This window comes from Raphanus sativus, chromosome 9, assembly GCF_000801105.2.
Source record: "Raphanus sativus cultivar WK10039 chromosome 9, ASM80110v3, whole genome shotgun sequence".
In the NCBI taxonomy this organism is placed as follows: Eukaryota; Viridiplantae; Streptophyta; class Magnoliopsida; order Brassicales; family Brassicaceae; genus Raphanus; species Raphanus sativus.
The window spans coordinates 5,177,066-5,195,252 of record NC_079519.1 but is presented as its reverse complement, the minus strand read 5'-3'; the positions used below and the strand labels follow the sequence as shown (position 1 = coordinate 5,195,252).

The following is an 18,187-nucleotide window of genomic DNA, read 5'->3' as shown; positions in this document are numbered from 1 at the left end:
ACAAGTCTTCTTCCATGATTCCTTTTGTGCTTGGAAACACATGTAGAGCCTGTAGAACCTCTGCTTGCTTCCAACTGTGGCTCCTGGTATGGTCTCAATGTCCATTGTGAATCCAGGATTGCTCCTCAAGATCTCTGCTTGGTAATCCCAGATTTTATCAAAATGCTCCTCATGGGTCTTCCTCCTTTCTCTCATCAATTTCGTCTTGGCCTTAATGCATGAGTTTTCTTTGACTTCCATCTTATATTCCCTCAAGATCTCCGCCTGTATCTCCTTTGCTGTGATCTTCGGATTCAGCCTTAACCGCTCAGCAAATAAACTTGCAATTGCTGACCTCTTAAGTATCTTCGAGTGCCCTGTCTTCTCACACCTATGGTCATTGACGTATGTCTTTACCATCAATTTCTGCTTCTTCCTATCATAAGAACAGTACACCATCCAAAGACATGGAGACTCGTCGTCTCTCATCTCAGCAGCACATTTTGCACCCATCTTCAAGCTACTGGATCGGTAGAATTTGATGTTGTATCTGGTTTTGAGGGTATACCTGAGACAAGTATGTTTGAAGTCCTCAGCATCTGAAAATACTTTGCCAAGCAGAAGTAGCTCCTCTGGATCAGTGTCTGCTCTGTAAGCTTCCGCAGGTATCATCTCCTCTTCATTCTCATCATCTGAAGACATCGGATCAGGGATTTTATCTTCATCACAAGCATAATCATCCCCTTCATCTTCATCAACCTCACAGTCATCATTTCTTGCTTCCTCACCAAAATGAAGACCCAAATCTCCGCAGTTTTCTTCTTCGATGCCAGCAATACCATCATCTTCTTCTACATCAACCCTACCATCTTCTAATGCTAACCTACCATCTTCTAATGCTAGCGGTACATCATCACCTATATCTCCAAATTCCTCTTCTTCACTTCGAGGATTCAGCTCTTTTGTCTCCTTCTGTGGACATTCTTCTCTGTCATCAACATCATCAACATCATCATCTCTCGTCTTCGAGTTTCGAGTTGACCCACCAGTAACCTTCTGCTTCTTCATTTGTCTAGGAGACGGAGTAGAACCACCATATGGTGTCCCACGCCTTGTAACCTTCTCCGGAGATACCACAGGCGACCCATATGGTGTCCCACGCCTCGTAACCTTCTCTGGAGATGCCACCATCATCTTCGCTTCAACTCTTTTACTCTTCCTCGATCTCCCCGGCGATGACTGACTCACAGAGGCACCGCGTTTTCCACCTTCCTTCGCCGATTTCTTTGGTTCAGAGACACTCCCTTCACCCTTCTTCGACGGCTGAACCACTTCTTCACTCTCATTCTTCTTCGACTGAACCGCTTCTTCACTCCCGTACTCGAAGTTTCTCATCCCTCCAAAGATCGTTACCGTTTTTCCGTTCCTTGTGAACTTCGTCCTTGCCATCCACAAGAAATCCCCAAATCGATTTGGAATCTGAGAAATTAGGGTTACGCACTTACGCGTTTTGTTTTGTTTTAATTCAGTCATCCACATCTTTTGAACAATAAAAATAAACATGTAGAGTAATCTTCCGAGAAGTCCACTAGCTTAGTGGCAAATAACCCCTTTCCAGAAATACGAGTGCCTGTGTTCGAATCCCACAACCAACATCCTTTTAATTAAATTAAACGACATCGTTTTGAGATTTTGTCTTAACAAAGATTTTGATCAAAACGACGTCATTTCGTTAAACGGCAATAATTAACGGTGAGTTAACACTGTCTTAACTCTCTGTTAACGGTGTGTTAATCTGGAAAGTCAATCGTAATTTTTTTAATATACTGAAAAAGTCAATGATAGTTCAGTGTTTTTTTTGCCAGGCTCGAGTACAGGTTTGTTTTGGCAATTCCTGCAAAGTTCAGTGTTTTTTTGGCCGATTTCCCGTTTAAAAACATCTTTAGACTTCAAATATGAATTTAAAAACATCTTTGAACTTCAAATATGAAGTTTTGCAACTTTTAAAATAGTGTCTTTTTCTTGTAATTTAATATTTAGTTATATATTTATATTTATAATTTATATATTTACTGTAAGATTTTATTAATTAATATCAATGTGATATTTTTATATATATGCTAGTTATTTATAAATTTTTATGAATTTATATTAATTATAACAAATATAAGGACTATAGTGTAAAATATAATTAATTTTTAAGTTAAATTTGAAGTTTTGCTTTTGGAGAAGAACACTTTGAAACTTCAAATTTAGAATTTTGAAAACTCTAAAATAGAAAGTTTTTTTGGAGATGCTCTAACAGCGCAAATATTTAGAAAAACACATTTATAACTTTAACATTTAATTAAAAAAAAGAATCAATCACAAATAACATTTCTAACTTTATCAATCATAAATAATACTTTTAACTTTATTTATAACTTTTTGTTTAAATATTATTTTATCATAATATTTTTTTGTATTAGATTTTAAAAACAACTTATATTATGAAATAAATTAAATCGTAACTATTTGTATATAGAAACGGGGAAATATTAATTATGAAATAATTTGGAAAAGTCTTGCTCAAACTTCAATAAGTCATAACAAAAGTAACTTTTTGATTTGTTTACTTAAATCCACCGTTTTACGTTTGTTGATATATCTTCAGGAGGACACTATCATGCATTATCAGAAACCTCCAAGGCCCGCAAATCAGATCTGAACCCTAATATAAATTTGACTATATAGACTACAGATTTATTTTGGATCAGAGACAGTGTGAGGGTCAAGTGACTCAAGTCTAACACTCAAAATAGTTACGTTAAATAAATTATAGAGTTTGAGATAACAGATTGTTATTTATTCCTCGGAACAGGATATTACTTAAAACAAACTAAAACTTGAGAAATTGATCATGCGAGCTTTGCTTTGATATCTTGAATAATATTTGGCGTGATCGTTTGGTATGACTTCTGGGTCGGATGGGCAATATCCCAAAACACGTAAAGAGACGCATCTAAGCACGGCATTATAGACGTTGGTGTGCAACAACATCCATCAGCTGCATCAACGAACCCTACATTTTCCAACGATGATAGCTTATGTTACATGTTATCAATATATATTGTAATCTAACGTTTATAAGATTTTGTTGTTAGATTATGTCGTAATTACCTGAAGCTTGAGGGTTGTTGATGAGACCCATAAGAGAATTGTACATATCTACGTACATGAATTTGGCACCCGGAAATGTTGCGCCAAGATTGTCAAGTTCAGCAGATAATTTCTGGTTAAACATAGCAGCTGCTTGATTTGAAAACATTTCACAGACTTTGAATAAGTTTGCAATCGAGCTTCTTGCTCCCGGTAAGCAACCTAGCGGTAGTGTTCCCATAACCGCAAATTTTCTTGCACCCATATCGTATAGACTCTTCGAATAACACAAAGAAAACAATACTATATATTAGATTAATATTTTTGACGAAAAATGGACACATGAATATTTGAATTTATCTAGTTTGTACCTTTATTAGATCACGAGTCCAAGTGACTAGAAGATCAGTGTATGCTGGAAGAGTGTATTGTAACCTTCTAGTTCCCGTAGTGAAATATGTGATAGCAATATCATTATTCCCCGCTGAGATTAAATATACCGCATTTGATATAATTTCATTTGTTTTCTCTTGACTCCCTACTACACCGTTTAGTCTAGTGATGTAGTTATGAAAATCTCTCACTTGATCTTGCACCCATATAACCCCCTAATACATTCAACAACACCAGAAATAAAACAATATGTTACAATTTTAAACAAATAAAAAGTGATTATAAATGATTTTTTGGTATAAAAGATTATAAATGATTCATTATGAAATTTACCTGTATCCTGGCAGTGATAGAATCAAGTCCAGATCCACCAGATGCAAAACACACACCAGTCACTAGATCGTTGCTTGAGAGGGCTGGGTTACGATATGCTGGTAAGAGATTCTTCAATCCCAAACCTTCGGCTGCACACGACACTATTGATGTTAGATAATATGTTTTAAATATAAAAAATCCTTAGTTTTCTTTTGTCATAAAAAGTTTCATTCTAAAAACCATATCGATCCATGCATGCAAAAAAAATCCTAATTAATGTTGCAAACTAATTATATTAGCAATAAACAAGTGCATAGATCAATAGTATATACCTATCATATCTGAAAAAACTCTCCCGTTTCCAAATCTTCCGGTAGGTAGTCCACCTAAATCTCTACCGTATGGAAAAAAATTGACCTTGGTAAGAGTTGCAAGAAGATTATTGTTCCCAGTATCTAATATTGAGTCTCCAAAAGCGAAAAGTGCTGAAACCGTTGACTGTTGAGCACAACCAACATAAAATAGACAAGTGAGCACAAATGCCACTAGCATTTTGGACATCATAACGTAATATTCTAGCTTAAGGTGTTTGGTTAATCACTGAAAATGAGATCTAAACAAGATAATTTAATTGACAGAGAAAAGAGTCAATATTTATACAAGACTTCCTTCAAAGATATACATAATTTAACAAATTATGATTTTATCACTGTATTAAGACTTGGAAAGAAATATCAAATTCAACGAATCCTGCGTATTATCTAACAATAAACGTAAAGTATATAGAATGTGTCAAATGAGAAAGATAATACAATCTCTAGTCAAGCAAATGATCTGAATCTGTTCTTTTTATTGTCATTGACAGTTGCGATATTTTCCTAAACTATTTACATATCTACCATCGTTTTTGACTCAAAATATACATTTCTACTTCAGAACAAAAAAACGACAGCATGACACGTTATATTTCTCCTCATCAATGTAGGCCAGCAGTAGATTGACTATTTTCCTGTAATAACATGCATCCTTCGCAATTGAGATATTTTGTAAAACATTTGTTAAATAAATATGTTCTTCGTAAAAAAATTCTATTAATAACAAAAGATATGTAAAATATATTTTAATGATTTGATCAAATTAAAATGTAAAAGTATTTAATTTTTAATTTAAATATGATATATGTTTCCAAAATTTAGAAAGTAATATATATAGGCATATAGTTTAACTTAAATGATATTAAATAGATACATATTTTTAATATGAATATATATTAAATGAAATTTCCTACTCATAGAATTATGATCATTTGTATTTTACTATAAGGAAAAAAAAAATTATTCATTACAAAAATTTTAATATGAGATTTTTTTTAAAAATTGTAATAATTTATAGTCATTTATAAATTTAAATATAGCATATCCAAAAATCTAAAAAAATTATGATATGATTAATATAATTGTTTAATTTATTTAATAGTATAAAATTTAACAAAATCGATAATTGATACACTAATTGTTCTAAAAATGATAAATGATACACTCTCCAGTTGATAATTATGAACATATATCTTGCTTGTCAATCACTTATTCAACTGATACAATAATTAACGCGTATCGCATTCAGTTCACCAGTGATTGACTTCAAAATAGTTAATACTATATATATGATAGCCAAATATAAGGCTATTTATGCTAGATATATATTATGATTTCCTAAATCTAACGATACGAAAGACTGTACTAAACACACGAATAAGATCAATTTTAAGCTATATTCATCCTTACTTTTCTTGAGTAATATTCTTTGTACAGGGGAATCCCAAACCAAAATTTCAATTCAGTATGGTTAAGGTGCAAATATGTGTTCTATTTGATTTTGGTTTGGGTTAACAACTAAAAATATGGTTTTCATAAAAACTGATTTGTGGTAATTTTGGTTTGGGTTAACATTTTTAAAATAATGATTTTGGTTCGGGTTTTCACAAATTTATATCAAACATCTCGTAGATACGTGATAAATTCATCAGCCGCAAGTCAGCTGCTGAGACTAGGACGTAACACAATTGTCATCCCCATGCTAGACCATAGAAAACTCATGTTGCCTCTTCCCCCAAGATGAAGAACGCTCCGCATTGGGGGAAACCCATCCAACCAAAAGACCACGTAAGACATATAGAAAGGGTAACTAATGAGACATTAGCCAATAGTTGAAGGAATGCATACAAATGGTAAGCACTTTCAAACATTATTCCCATATTTCAGAATGCTTAATGTAGGTGTTTTACGACCTAGTCACCTAGAGGTATGGGTAAGGTGACAAGAACAAAACCTTGTAATCATACAGTTCACTGTCAGCATACCCACTGCTCTCACTCGGTTTTCTGCTCAGCAGAGCATCATCATCATCTTTGAACACATACATCCGGTTCTCACAGGAATAAAAAGTGATAGCATGCATCAATCTTTAGAATCATGTAGAATACAACTCACACTTAGATAAAGCTGTTTGAAGCATAGCTTGTGTCTTTCTAATCAATCCGGTAAGATATTTAACAACAAAAATGGAAATTCCATTAATAACTTCATGTTTCCGTTACAAATAAAAATTGATTATGTTCAAGGTTGTCTTACAAAATTTATAACTTTCACATACATTAAATATTATTTCTTTATTTATATACTATGGTAACTTGTATCCTTGAAACTTCAGTTTATTTGTTAAATTTTGAACAGGATAATTCTTTGAGTGCGGGGAAACCATGAAGTACTTTAGTTTCCTTGGATTGTTTGCTAATTGAAGGATATATTTTTGTTTCATGGAGGATGGTTAGGTTGGTTACAAATCAAAAACATAAAGAAACCACCTTTCGTGGGCATCTTTATATCCCCTATATATTAATTCTGGAACATTGCAACATTGTTTGGTAGCCACGTGTCATCATGAAAATTATTCTGAGGATTGTTAGAGAAATAAGTTGGTCCATCTACACATATATTATAGTTTTTATTAAATAACTATTAAATCAATTATTAATATACAAAAGAATATTTTTTGTTGTTTCCTTAAATAAAAGCTACGGAACTTCCTAATATGATTGACATATATATCACCATTAATGATTATGAATAATAAAGATTTGATAATAATTTTTTATCCTCTATACTTTTCGTTTAATTTTATTTGTTAAAATAAATTAAATAATCACATTAAGCATATAATAAAAAAAATTTATATTTTTTCTTATATGTTGTATTTCGAATTTTCTAAAACGATTATAAATTACTAAAAATGGTACAAGCCTCACATTGAAAATTTTGTGATTAATAGTAACTTTTTTTCAATTCAGCCTATCGTTTTTAATGGGTCTTGAATATTTTTTAATGATTAAATAAATAAATCACGTACATAAAAGAAAGTGTTTTGGTTTAAAAATTGTTGCATACCCAAAATCAGTATGAACCATCGTCATTTTCATTTAAAATTTGGTTACAATAAAAAAATATATGGTTGGAAAAAAAATCCGAATCCAAATAACCGAACCAAATCCAATCTACAAAATAGTATAGAACTTTAATCAATTTGGTTAGATATCTGAACATATTTAAAATTTTGGTATCTAAAAACCAGAACCGAACCCGATTCGGACCAAAATATTTTGGGTATCCGAGTATATTCGAATCAAATTTATATACTTAAATATATTATTTTAAAAAATTAATATCTCAAAGAAATAAACAAAATACTTAAGATGTTTTTAAATTGTCCAAAATATTTAGAAATATATAAAAATAGTAAAAATTATATATTTAAAATAACTAAACATTATTCAAAATACCAAAATACTGAAAATATCTATTCATTTTCTATCCAAATATTTAAGTTAAACCAATTTTTATGTTAAATTTAAGTATTTTGATATACATTATTCAAATTTATATGTAACATATTATCTTTATTTTTATGTTTTGAGAAATTTAAAGTATATATGAACTTTAAGTTTTTAAAAAATTAAATGGGTTATCTGAATCTAAAACCAAACCGAACATATAAAGATTCGAACCAAATTTGCAAAGATCCATACCGAACCTAACCAAACCAAATGATACCTACCCATATGTCATCCCTAATCAAATGTAAAAAAAATTATTGATAACAAAAAATATATTATTTATTTAGATACAACATATTTAAAAAAAAGTTCACCCCGCGCAAGGCGCGGGTTATCATCTAGTAAATTAGTAAAGTTCAATATACATGATGTTTTAGGTGAATTTTGTTGTTTCATAATAGATGATGTTTTCACATATTTAGGTAACTTTATCTTTATTAGAAATTATGTAAACAATTACATTTTCGTATTTACATTTATAATTAAAGAAATTATTTTTATCATATTTTAATGTTATATTTAAGAGATTTTATTTTTTATTATTATTCGTACATTGATGTAAAACATCATCTAGTATAAAACCGAGGGAGTATAAAACACTCAAAGTCCTATCTACAAATTCCAAAGTGGAACCAATGTTGGGTAGAAAGTCTCTGATATATTAAATATTATTTACAATAATAATATAATATCAAACCTTCCCACTAAACTTACGGCCATATATAGAAAAATGAAAGTATATTGTAAACTTCTTAAAATATAACTGCTAACACTGAATGTTAATTGATTTTCTAGTATATTATAGGCTCATTGTAATCCAATAGTATAATCATTAAATACATTAATGGTATAATCTCATATTGCAAAATTTGATGATGATTTGTAGGAAGATAAGTTTCTGTTGTTATTTGGACATGGGTGCTTGATAGGACGAGCATAAGCAAGCAAATAAATATTGAAGTCAGACCAAGCCAACTATTGATGTGAGTACAAATCATCAAATGAATTCTCAATCTATGTCATAGTGGATCCAACCCAATGCTCTCAAATATTGTAGTAATTTTACTTTGAAAATAATAAGAATATTTAATATTTCAAATATAGTTTTTTTTTAGTTTTTGCTACGAAATTAAATGGTTATTTTATATATTTTAGTTTTAAACAAATTTTCAAATACCATGGTAGATGAAGAAGTATTATCATGTGTCTAATTTTAGGGGGGGTGTATTGAATTGTAGATTTTAAAGTGTTTTGGTTTTGTTTCAAAATCCCACATGTTATTCAACTAATGATTTCTGAAAAAAAATTCAAATCATGTGTTATTGAATATGACATTTAAGTAAAGTCATCAGAAAAAACTTGCAATCCACTGTTATTCAATTAGTACATTATAAAAACCAAATCAAATCTCCTGTTATTCAAAAAAATACAAATCTGCAAAGAGAAATCCACGAAGAGGATTTGATGCAAGCTTTTCTTCATTTTTAAGTCAAAATCATCGTTATAGAAATCACACCTCTATAGTTGTTATATGGAAAGATCCAATATTAATATTACAAATAAACCAAAGAAAACTACAATCCACATCCCTAAAATGATACGAGCCCACCGACGTCTCTCCTTGACAATGTCTCTCTGCACTTTCTATCACAAGCATGACAGTCTGGAATGATGTCGATTTGGGTTTCCAACAAGGCGTCGTCGTCTCGCTTGTGGTGCCCAATTCCGTACATAATGGAGCTTTTGTGAGATTTGAAGTTTCGCAATACGAATATTATTATGCCATATCTACGATTATCATTCTTTATAATAGGGATTCTTGGATCAACAATTGTTGTTATGGGGAGATACGAGCTTCTGATGTTGTTAAAACGTACATAAGGTTTAAGATCACTCATTTTATTGTCGGTTTTATGTTGATGGAATTAACAAAGAAGGGCTAAAGAAATTTGTGGTGGGGAAGTGTTTAAAAGCTTAAAGCGTGAATTTAACTGAATGTTTCCAAGGGACGCTTGCTAATGTCGATTTGATTCAGGTCTCTGTGTTTATTGTTAGAAGTTTTTTCTAATTAGCTGAAAGTGTTTATGTAATGACTGAATCAACACTCAAAAGCTTCTGCGAGACTATGTTTTTTTTTTTTTTGTGCTTCTGTAAGACTACTTGCTCCAAATATGCAAACTAAGGTAGTAGATAGGTGCTCTGGTTCTTTCCTTCCACTAGAAAACAGAGGAGAGCTAAAGCTATGTTTCTTGCTTTAAGATCATAAATAGGTCTTTTTGAATGATCTATCATTCCAAAACCAAAACGTAAAGACGTATTTCTTTTTTTTTTGTAGAAAGGGTTGTCATTAATATTGAGTTTAGAGCCAAACTTACAGAGAAAAGGAAAAGTAACAGAGAAACTAAGCATAGAAACAGAACCAAAAAAATTATTAAACTAAGGAAACAACCCTTCACGTTTTTCTGTTCAAAAAATAAAAATAGATTAATATATCACTGATCTAAAGTACTCTGAAGTTTGAGTGGAAATCTCAATAAAAATCACCAATTTTGTTTTTTGGTTTTTGTAAATCCCACCTATATCAACGAGATTTACTCCAAACCACTTTAAACCTTTAAAGCATTTAAAATCCACAGTTCAATACATCTCCCTTAGTTTTTTCAACCAGAACAAGAAATATTCAGATCCTTAGAATCCATATGATCTATTTTTAAAGGGTCATAATAAAACCAAAAATATCTTTCCATTTCAATTTAATAAGATAAAAAAATGTACAAAAGATGACCAGACGTACCATAGAAAAAAATAGACGAAACAAAGTAATCTAATGTAGATGATGAGTTTTGGTAATCTGAATTAAATCATAAGCTAACTACTAGCAGAAAACAACAAACCAGAGAGCTAAAAATTGTTGCTTTCACTACAAGAAAACATGCCTATAACAAGGAAAGATTACAAGGAATTATATTCCTCGTAAATTTACGAGTAAATTACTACGACTTTACGACGAAACTGAGTTTCGTTGTAAAGTCTTAGTAAATTTGCAAGGAAAAAAGTTCGTCGTAATTTACATGTAAATTTACATCGATTTTATGAGGAAAGAGAAAATTCGTTGTAAAATCCTTATAACTTTACAAGGCTTTTACGACGAAACATGTTAACATTATCTTTTTTGGTGAAAACATGTTTCAAGTGTGTTTTACCAAACTGATTTCGCTGTAAGGATTCTCAAGCCGATCAAGTTAACTTCATTTCATTCCCTTGGTTTGGAGATTCTAGAATAATTTGATTAATTGCTATCAAAGTTACACCTCGTGGAGGAATAACTGTTGGAATCACATTTGCAAGAAGAAGCTTGTATTATTGAAGTCGAAGTATTTGAACAACAAACAGATGACATCCCTCTTATTGATCCGGATAACCGTCAATATGAAAATGTTTCCGACGATATGATAAATATAGAAGGTAAAGACGAGTTCAATGCAAACAATGATGATCAATATTTTGTTGATATTGATAAAATCTCGAATGATTTAGAATGATATAATATATGTATTAAATATATAAATCATTTTAAGACTTAATGCATGTGTATGTTGTTTGGTTAAAATAACTATTCATTGGATTTTAAGGATTAAATTGGAGTTTAGGATTTTAGAGAAAATGGGATAAAGAGGAGGATGTGGTAAAAAGGATATAATGTTATAGGTTATAGACTTTGGGGTTTAGGGATTTGATTTTCAGGGATTCAGATATAGTCCTAGTAAATTCGTCGTAATGGAGAACACGGGACTGGTAGATTCCTCGTAATACATATGTCCTTGTAAATTCGTTGTAATACATTTCTTGTAAATTCGTTGTAAAAGTTTCCTTGTAAATTCGTTGCAATACTTCCTTGTAAATTCGTTGTAACTAAAAACGCGGACATGGTAAATTCGTTGTAATTCTTTCCTTGTAATTTTGTTGTAATACTTTCCTTGTAAATTAGTTATATAAAAATCAGTTTTTAGTATATAAATCAGTTTAAAACTTAATGCATTTCTATGTTGTCTGATTATAATACTTATGCTTTGGGTTTTAAGGATTTAATTGGAGTTTATGGTTTATTGGATAAAGAGGATGATGTGGTAAAAAGGTAGTGTTATATAGATAACTGATTTTGGGTTTAGGGATTTGATTTTCGGGATTTCATACATAGTCCTAGTAAATTTGTTGTAACTGAAAACACGGGCCTGGTAGATTTCTCGTAATACGCTTTCTTTGTAAATTCGTTGTAATGCTTTCCTTGTAAATTCGTTGTAAATAATTCCTTGTAAATTCGTTGTAATGTTTCCTTGTAAATTCGTTGTAAGTTGTAACTCTAAAAATGCGGGCCTGGTAGATTCCTCGTAAGGGTAAAAGGGTAGTGTTATATAGATAAATGATTTTGGGGTTTAGGGATTTGATTTTCGGGATTTCATGTATAGTCCTAGTAAATTTGTCGTAACTGAAAACACGGGCCTGGTAGATTCCTCGTAATATGCTTTCCTTGTAAATTCGTTGTAATGCTTTCCTTGTAAATTCGTTGTAAATAATTCCTTGTAAATTCATTGTAATGTTTCCTTGTAAATTTGTTGTAAATCTAAAAATGCGGGCCTGGTAGATTCCTCGTAAAATTACGATGACTTTAAGAGGAATTGTGTTTCTATATATAACTCGAAACATGAATGAGGAATGCCTCATTCATTCCTCTCAAACCACTCCTCTCTTAAGCCTCTCAAGGTATGTTTCTTCTTAAAATATTAGTTTAGGTTTTAGGTAATTAGTTTAGGTGGTTAGTTTAGTTAATTAGTAGGTGATTAGTTTAGGTAATTAGTTTAGGTGGTTAGTTTATGTGGTAAATTTAGGTAACAAAATTATATATAAAATATTAGGTTGTGGTATTTAAATGACTGATTAGATTTTTTTTTTAAATTAAAGTATATTTTATTTTCTAATCATTTTTATATAATTAATTAAATTACTATAATTCTTTTTTCAAAGTGACTCCTAAAAAGAAGGGATGGACGGTGGAAACAAGCTTCATCAACAAAGTCGCAAGGGAGACTTCGTCCTACTCTTCCAAACGGAACCCGTGGATGAAGTACGAGATTCTCCGGGAAAAAACGTCCCCAACAACTACTTCGACGGCGTCATTATATTTTTTTAAAAAATTGTTTCCATTATAAATTTGAATATTACTTTGTGACATTTATATAATTTCTTTAAAGTAATTTAATTTCCAGTATTTAATTTATAATTTAAATTTTGAATATCTCATAATATTATAATAATACCTCAATCAGATGTAAATTCTTTGTAATGGTTACAAGAAGTTTACAAGGAAATACTTGTAAAATCTTCATAAGTTTTACAAGGAATTTACAAGAAAATCTTGTAAATTTCTTGTAAAACTTATGAGGATTTTACATAGAAGGACTTGTAAATTCGTTGTAAAATGTACAAGCACTTAAAGACGATTTTACAAAGAAACTATACTAGTTTTTACGACGAAAGCTAACTACGAAATTACGACGAAATCCTCTCTTTCGCCTTTACAACGAATTTATTTCGTCGTAAATGTTACAAGAAAATTACAACGAATCTTCCATTACAACGGGCGTTTTACAACGAAACGCTATTCCTTGTTGATTCGTCGTAAACTTCCTATTACAACGAATTAATAAGGAATATGGCCTTTATAATTGATATGTTTTCTTGTAGTGTTTGTCCATTTTAGAAATTTTTCTTTACTACTGTTTTCATCAAAATTTTGTTTTAAAATGTTTTTGTATTTATGTTGAGTTTGATGTCTAGTTTTGGGGTTGATTTGAGTTAATATCTTGATATGATCCTTACTTTCCATGAAGATCATTGGCAAGCTCAAACACAATGAATATATGAAGGTGAAACATGGCCTTGGAAAACTTTTACAATGATCAAATGAATGTACGGATTTGCCAAGAAACTATTCACACCATGATTGGAGTAAGTTTGTGTTCTTGAGTTTCACTTGTAGTATCGATTAGTTTTATTTTGTGAAATGGCTTCTCTTTCAAGCGAATTGTATGTGATTATTGAATTTCTTTTGTGAAATGGCTTCTCTTTCAAAGCGAGTTGTATGTGATTGTTGAATTAGGTCAAAACATTTACGGCTTTTGTCTGCATAACAATACCACCATCAATGTATCTGTTTCGTATATAGCAATGATCTTTTTTGAGAAATTTATCTCACGGAAGAATATTTTGGTAGGTCTTCACTTCCCTTCTCTATGTATAAAATGTGTCAAAATGAGAAAGATAATATTCTCTCTCTAGTCAGAAAATGATCTGTATTTGTTCTTTTTTCCATTGGCAGTTGAGAAACTGATTCAAAATATTCACTCTCCTTGAGAACAAAAAAAGAAACAACAGCAGGACACACTATATTGCTCCTTAATGTAGGTCAACGCAGGATTGACTATTTTCCTTTAACGAGTATTGACTTGTGACTCAGCAATCTAATCTTAGTCGAATAGAAGATCTTTGTTTTGTTTATTTATCTATATCAGTAAAAATATCAATCCTATTATGTTCAGTAAGAGATATCAGTTAGAGCAATTTTATCCATAGTATCTAACCAAAATTCTTAAAAATTTATCAAACATATAATTGATTAAAAGATAATATTGAGTGATTTCTAATTTTTTTATTAATAATGAATATAGTATACATAAGAATTTTCAAAAAAAAAAAGTAAAACTATTACATTTTATAATTGAAAAAATAATATTGAATGATTTCTAAAATTTATTTATTAATAATGAATTTAATATACATAAGAATTTCCAAGAAAAAAAATCATAATACATGAGAATATTCAAATGAAAAAAAATATGAATTTACCATTATAATCTTTTAATTAGTAATTAATATATTAATAAGTAACTATAAAATATATATATATGCCCGCATATGCGTGTTAAACATCTAGTTTTAAAATAATAGTGCCATCATCTAATTTTTTTAAAAATTATAGATCCTAGTATTAAAGTATAGTTAAATTTTAAACTCTAATATAACTATATAACTATAAAAAAAGATTCATAGTCGGAATTTTGTTCTACCATTCAATTTACACATGTTAAAAATTGACGTGATTAGCGTTGAAAAATCACTAATGATATTTTAACACATTGCTCTGAATCTCGTAAAGGTTAAAATTTGTTAATGTATTAAGTATATATAGTTTGACCTTCTTTTTGTTTGAAATGTTACAAGGACGTTACTCGTCTACCCTAACGAGAACAAGCCAGCGGGTTCGGGTGGATTCGTTTCGATGTACGTGAGAATCGATAACTCAAGCCTCATAGCCAACCCACACGATGTGTATGCAGAGATCACATTCCTCACCTATAAAAGCACTATAGACAGGTACCATTTCTTTCAGGGTACTAATTAATCTATAGAAAGTGTGAAAGATTTGCTTAATCTTTTTGTGGTTGCTTCCGACTAACTAGTTTTGTTTGGGTTATGCAGAGACTGATGCGCAGCGCTTCCATTTGTTTAAACAACAATATGGACAGCTAAACTTTCTTGAGATTGGTTACTACAGAGATCCTTGACATGGATTCATTCTCGACGGTGGACAAAGTGTGTTTGGTGTTGATATTCTCGTTGCTAACCCCTTTGAGAAGTGGGAAGTTTTCTCTTACGAAGAAAACATTCGTGACCCTCTTTTCAACTGGAAGCTCACTAATTTCTCTACACGTAATCTTGACTCTTACACTTCTGGTTCGTTTTCTTCTGGAGGAAGAGACTGGTGAGTGGTGACCCTCATGTATATCGCTAGAGACTAGATATGTGATGGTTGTGTGCTTTATAGGGTGTTGAAAGTGTATCCAAATGGAGTTGGGCATGCAACGGGCAATTCGTTGTCACTCTTTTTGTTATGTGCGTCAAATGAAAAGGTTACGTGAAAGCCAAGTTACGGGTTATTGACCAGATTCGATACAACCATTTGGAGAAACAAGGTTTGTTATCTACTAATATAGACTATTTAAGCTCAATTTTGTAAGAAAAAAAAAACATGTTCCTAATCAGTTCTTGATTTATTTTCTCTGTGGTGGAGGGATGGCCTAATGCAACAGAAAATGGATGGGGTTTTGAGAAGTTTATATCTTTCGCAGATCTCAAAGACTCAACCAAAGGTTTCCTTGCTGACGACGCTATCAAGTTTGAAGTCGAGATCTTGTCCTTCTCTAAAACCGACACTCTTTAATTAGGGTTTAAGATGATCTTACCATCACTCTTTTGTTGGCTTAAATCTTGTGATCTCTGCTATGTAATTCACCGGTGGGCGACTTCTGGTTCACTCTTTGTTTCTGTTCAATAATATCAAAATTGATCATACGAAATTGGACAGGACTTAAAATGTAAATGATTGAAGACGCAACATAGCCACCAACAAGATGAAAGGTGGGAACTGGATTTTGATGATCTTACATAGCCAAATTTATTTATATCCTCCATTTATATAATCTTGAAAAATAATGCCATAGTTAATCAGTTTCTCTTGGCGATGAACAAACCCCCACTTCTGCGATTACCTCATCGAATCCAGCATCTTTCAGCATCTGTTGAACAAAGTTTAAGCGACTTATGACAACTAGAAGATAAACTTAAATATATTTTTTTTGTCTCGACAAGGGCCCCTTATCCGTCAGGTCCAGGCTCTGATTCCATGTGCCAAGCACCTCATCTCACATGAACTGTCTGCAGTCTCGCTGTCTCTCAGATCTTCATCACTGAAGTCTATATTTGTACAATAAAACTAACTAATCCCTCACTTCTTCATCCCCATCTCCGACTCACTTCCATCCCTTTCCGTCTTGCATGCAGGCTCGCCCTATGGTATCTCTAGCGCGCCCTTCTGTACCATAAATCTCAAAAAGAAAAAATATAATTAGACCTCCCGATTCAACTCAACATTAATTTATTCTTTTTTGTTGTGGGTAAACAGGCAAACAAAGAGATAATGGACAAGGTGATTAAGATTGTAGTAGAGAAACTCGAAGTTAAGGCTTGGGAAGCAACGGCTCGGGCCTCTTTTGTTGATGATCTCGGTGCTGATTCTCTTGACATTGTAAGTTATAAGCTTTTCATGTTTTTGTTTGATCAAAAAAAAAAAAAAAAGCTTTTCATGTTTAACGTCCGTTTTTTTTTTCAGTGAATTTAAGTATATTTTCAAGCTCATATTAATGTCTCGCCGTCGCCATGTTAAGATTGAAACCCTTGTGAAGAGTTGCCACGTTTCCTTATTTAACTGTTTATTCTAAAGCAACAAACGGAAAAAATAGAGAACACGATATCATCCAGAGACTTTGTGTTTTCTTTTATTTAGGTTACAAGTTTCCTGCATATTACCAAATTTTAGCAAAAAAAAAAAAAGTTTCCTGCATATTAACCCAGATTATGTGTTTATACTTTGTAACCGATATGCACATACTCATGACTCATGTGGTTGGGTTATAGGTGCAGTTAGTGTCGGCCTTAGAGGAAACGTTTGGGATTGAAATAGAGGATGAGAAAGTACAGTCCATGGTCACAGTTGGGCAAGCAGCTGAAGTCATCGAGGAGCTACTGAAGGAAAAAGTTTAATGGAACCAAATATGAAAAGTTGAAAACTAAACCCAAGTACCTTGCTTAATACTTTTATGTTGTTTTTACAAAAATATTACAAGGCTTTGTATTTTTTTTCGTCTAAAACTTTTTTACCTCGCCCCTCTGAACTTATGAAAGTTAGGGTGTGATCGGTAATAGCTATGGGTGCTCTCCACAGTCTCATTTATTTCTAAAACACCAAAATCAGAGCAATCATGCTTTAATTTATTTTTTAAAACTACAGCTCTTGAAATAACCTACAAGCTGTAGAAGTGTTCTGTAGAGCCAAATATCCAAAACAAATTTTTAGTGCTTTCCATAAAATTTTACAGCAATAAAATTTAGAGTTACAGCAAAAAGTCTACAGACTTTTTTTTACAGCAATAATTTTGAAGCTACAGTCATTACCAATCGGACCCTTAATAAAGGAAAATAATTGGAAAGACGCTCTACTTGGCTTATTTGCAATAAAAATATATTTGCATTTTTCTGAAATTTTTGTTGAAGTTTCATGGGTTAGAAACATTATGAAATGTGAAAGCTGGCAAAAACTAATGAAATCCTCAAAAATTAAGAACATAACTATCTCATTTTATTTTTATTCTAAAATAGAATTTATTTTTCACTTTATTTTTCATTCTATAATAAAGTAAAAGTTGAGCTTAATCTTAACTCAGTTACAACAATTTCGCCATCAAGTAGGACGCTGGCTCAGATATATAACACCAAGCTGGATAGATAGGTGGAAACATGGTTCGAAAACATACATAACCAAAGCCTCATGGGTGGGGACTGGCGAAATTTTATGAGCCA

The 18,187-nt window shown here is 31.5% G+C and overlaps 1 protein-coding gene and 1 pseudogene across 1 annotated transcript; one reads left to right on the top strand and one right to left on the bottom strand.

The window, feature by feature from the left end:
* Positions 1-2,876: 2,876 nt before the first annotated feature.
* LOC108826693 (GDSL esterase/lipase At1g73610) lies at positions 2,877-4,389 on the bottom strand. The gene is made up of 5 exons (XM_018600075.2): positions 4,158-4,389; positions 3,844-3,974; positions 3,489-3,725; positions 3,139-3,394; positions 2,877-3,040 (listed from the first exon to the last, which is right to left on the bottom strand). Exons 1-5 carry the CDS (start codon positions 4,387-4,389, stop codon positions 2,877-2,879), a joined length of 1,020 nt encoding a protein of 339 aa, XP_018455577.2.
* An 8,027-nt stretch (positions 4,390-12,416) lies between these two features.
* LOC108835736 (uncharacterized) lies at positions 12,417-17,590 on the top strand (annotated as a pseudogene).
* The last annotated feature ends 597 nt before the right edge of the window (positions 17,591-18,187 follow it).

Bases quoted from the DNA above. Each gene is read 5' to 3' on its own strand.
- LOC108826693 (XM_018600075.2), bottom strand. From the start codon at position 4,389: ATGATGTCCAAAATGCTAGTGGCATTTGTGCTCACTTGTCTATTTTAT. The intron at 3,975-4,157 runs GTATATACTATT...TGTCGTGTGCAG, and splicing joins AGTTTTTTCAGATATGATAG to CCGAAGGTTTGGGATTGAAG. The intron at 3,726-3,843 runs GTAAATTTCATA...TGAATGTATTAG, and splicing joins CTATCACTGCCAGGATACAG to GGGGTTATATGGGTGCAAGA.